At 42.4% G+C, this 1,917-nt stretch overlaps 1 protein-coding gene across 1 annotated transcript; it reads left to right on the forward strand.

Moving 5' to 3' along the window:
* Positions 1-380: 380 nt before the first annotated feature.
* On the forward strand, positions 381-1,376 carry NEUROD4 (neuronal differentiation 4). Its single transcript, XM_045800765.1, has one exon. The coding sequence runs from the start codon at positions 381-383 to the stop codon at positions 1,374-1,376; it is 996 nt and encodes a 331-aa protein (XP_045656721.1).
* The last annotated feature ends 541 nt before the right edge of the window (positions 1,377-1,917 follow it).

Here is a 1,917-nt window from a genome sequence, read left to right on the forward strand (position 1 = left end):
AAAAATATGTTTGACTATTATGTCAGTTATTTTTGCATAAAATATCCATGAGACAAAGCATCAGGGAATAAAAAGAGTAAGGCACTGAAATAAAAAAAAAAAGAGTAAGGCACTGACACTACAATGAATAATCAAGTCAATTTTCACTTTCTTTAGTTGATTTTCTTATAATATGCCATAGCAATATTAGTGTTCTGGTTATTTATTTGAGTCTTAGATTACTTATTTAGAATGGTGGACTTGGACTAGATAATCGTAAGTTGAATCCCAATACAATTCTGTGCTTTATATCTATGGTGTAAAAAGAAAGTTTAGATTTAAATCTAAAGCAGATATTCACAGACACTAATCATTGCCATTTCCTTTTCCAGAATCTAGGAATGGCAAAACCTTACGTGAAATCCAAGGAGATGACTGAGTTGGTCAATACACCATCCTGGATGGACAAAGGTCTGGGCTCTCAGAATGAGATGAAGGAGGAGGAGAGAAGACCAGCTGTTTATGGGATGCTTGGCAGCTTAGCTGAAGAGCATGACAGTATTGAGGAGGAAGAAGAGGAAGAAGAGGACGGGGAGAAGCCTAAGAGAAGGGGTCCCAAGAAAAAGAAGATGACAAAAGCTCGCCTTGAGAGATTCAGGGCTCGAAGAGTCAAGGCCAATGCTAGAGAACGGACCCGGATGCATGGCCTGAATGATGCCCTGGACAACCTGAGGAGAGTCATGCCATGTTACTCAAAGACCCAAAAGCTCTCCAAGATAGAGACTCTTAGACTGGCCAGGAACTATATTTGGGCTTTGTCTGAGGTTCTGGAAACTGGACAGACACCTGAAGGGAAGGGCTTTGTGGAGATGCTCTGCAAAGGGCTCTCTCAGCCTACAAGCAACCTGGTGGCTGGATGCCTCCAGCTGGGCCCTCAGTCTGTCCTCCTGGAGAAACATGAAGAGAAATCTCCTATTTGTGACTCTGCCATCTCTGGCCATAACTTCAACTATCAGTCTCCTGGGCTCCCCAGCCCTCCTTATGGCCATATGGAAACACATCTTATTAATCTTAAAGCCCCAGTATTCCAGAGTTTGGGAGAATCATCTTTTGGGAGCCACCCACCTGACTGCAGTACACCGCCTTATGAGGGCCCGCTCACTCCACCCTTGAGCATCAGTGGGAACTTCTCCCTGAAGCAAGATGGCTCTCCTGACCTGGATAAATCCTACAGCTTCATGCCACATTACCCCTCTGCAAGTCTAAGCTCAGGGCATGTGCATTCAACTCCCTTTCAGGCTGGTACCCCTCGCTATGATGTTCCCATAGATATGTCCTATGATTCCTACCCCCACCCTGGTATTGGGGCCCAACTTAATACAATCTTTACTGATTAGGGCAGTAAGACAAACATTGCAGAGGATAAAGTGGAAATGTTTCCCATAATTCAAGTGGTTGAGCTGAACATTCAATAACCTTAAAGAACCCTGTAGATATATATCAGACACAGTAGTCCCAGTCCATTTGGGCCCTCCTGCACCTGTCACTCTCTTTTCTCATCAGCTTCTCATATTGTATTGATTCCTTTAATTGGGGTCCTCAAGTGAAATTATTGGATTGTTTACAATCATGCGGAAATCAAACAGAAGCCCTGGGCCCTATTCTAAAGATGCCAAAAACTCATTGAATGATCTATGCCAATTAATTTTCAATTGCTGGACAATTTTACCAAAAAGTCTAGATGATTTCTAAAGTCCTTCACAGCTCTGAAAATCAATAATTTTGGTGATCACGCCTATAAACTTCTTGAAACTGAATGGATTGAAGAATAATAGGAAATGGACAGTATGTGTGGAGTGATTAGCTGGAGTTGCCAAAGGAGCACAAAATGCATTTTCCTTGGGGACTTGATAGGACTTCTTTGCATCTATCTAAAAA

The sequence above is a fragment of the Ursus americanus genome, chromosome 25 (genome assembly GCF_024610735.1).
Source record: "Ursus americanus isolate L20-20 chromosome 25, mUrsAme1.1.p, whole genome shotgun sequence".
Lineage (NCBI taxonomy): Eukaryota > Metazoa > Chordata > Mammalia > Carnivora > Ursidae > Ursus > Ursus americanus.

Excerpts from the sequence above, each read along its gene's own strand:
- NEUROD4 (XM_045800765.1), top strand. The coding sequence starts at position 381 with ATGGCAAAACCTTACGTGAAATCCAAGGAGATGACTGAGTTGGTCAAT.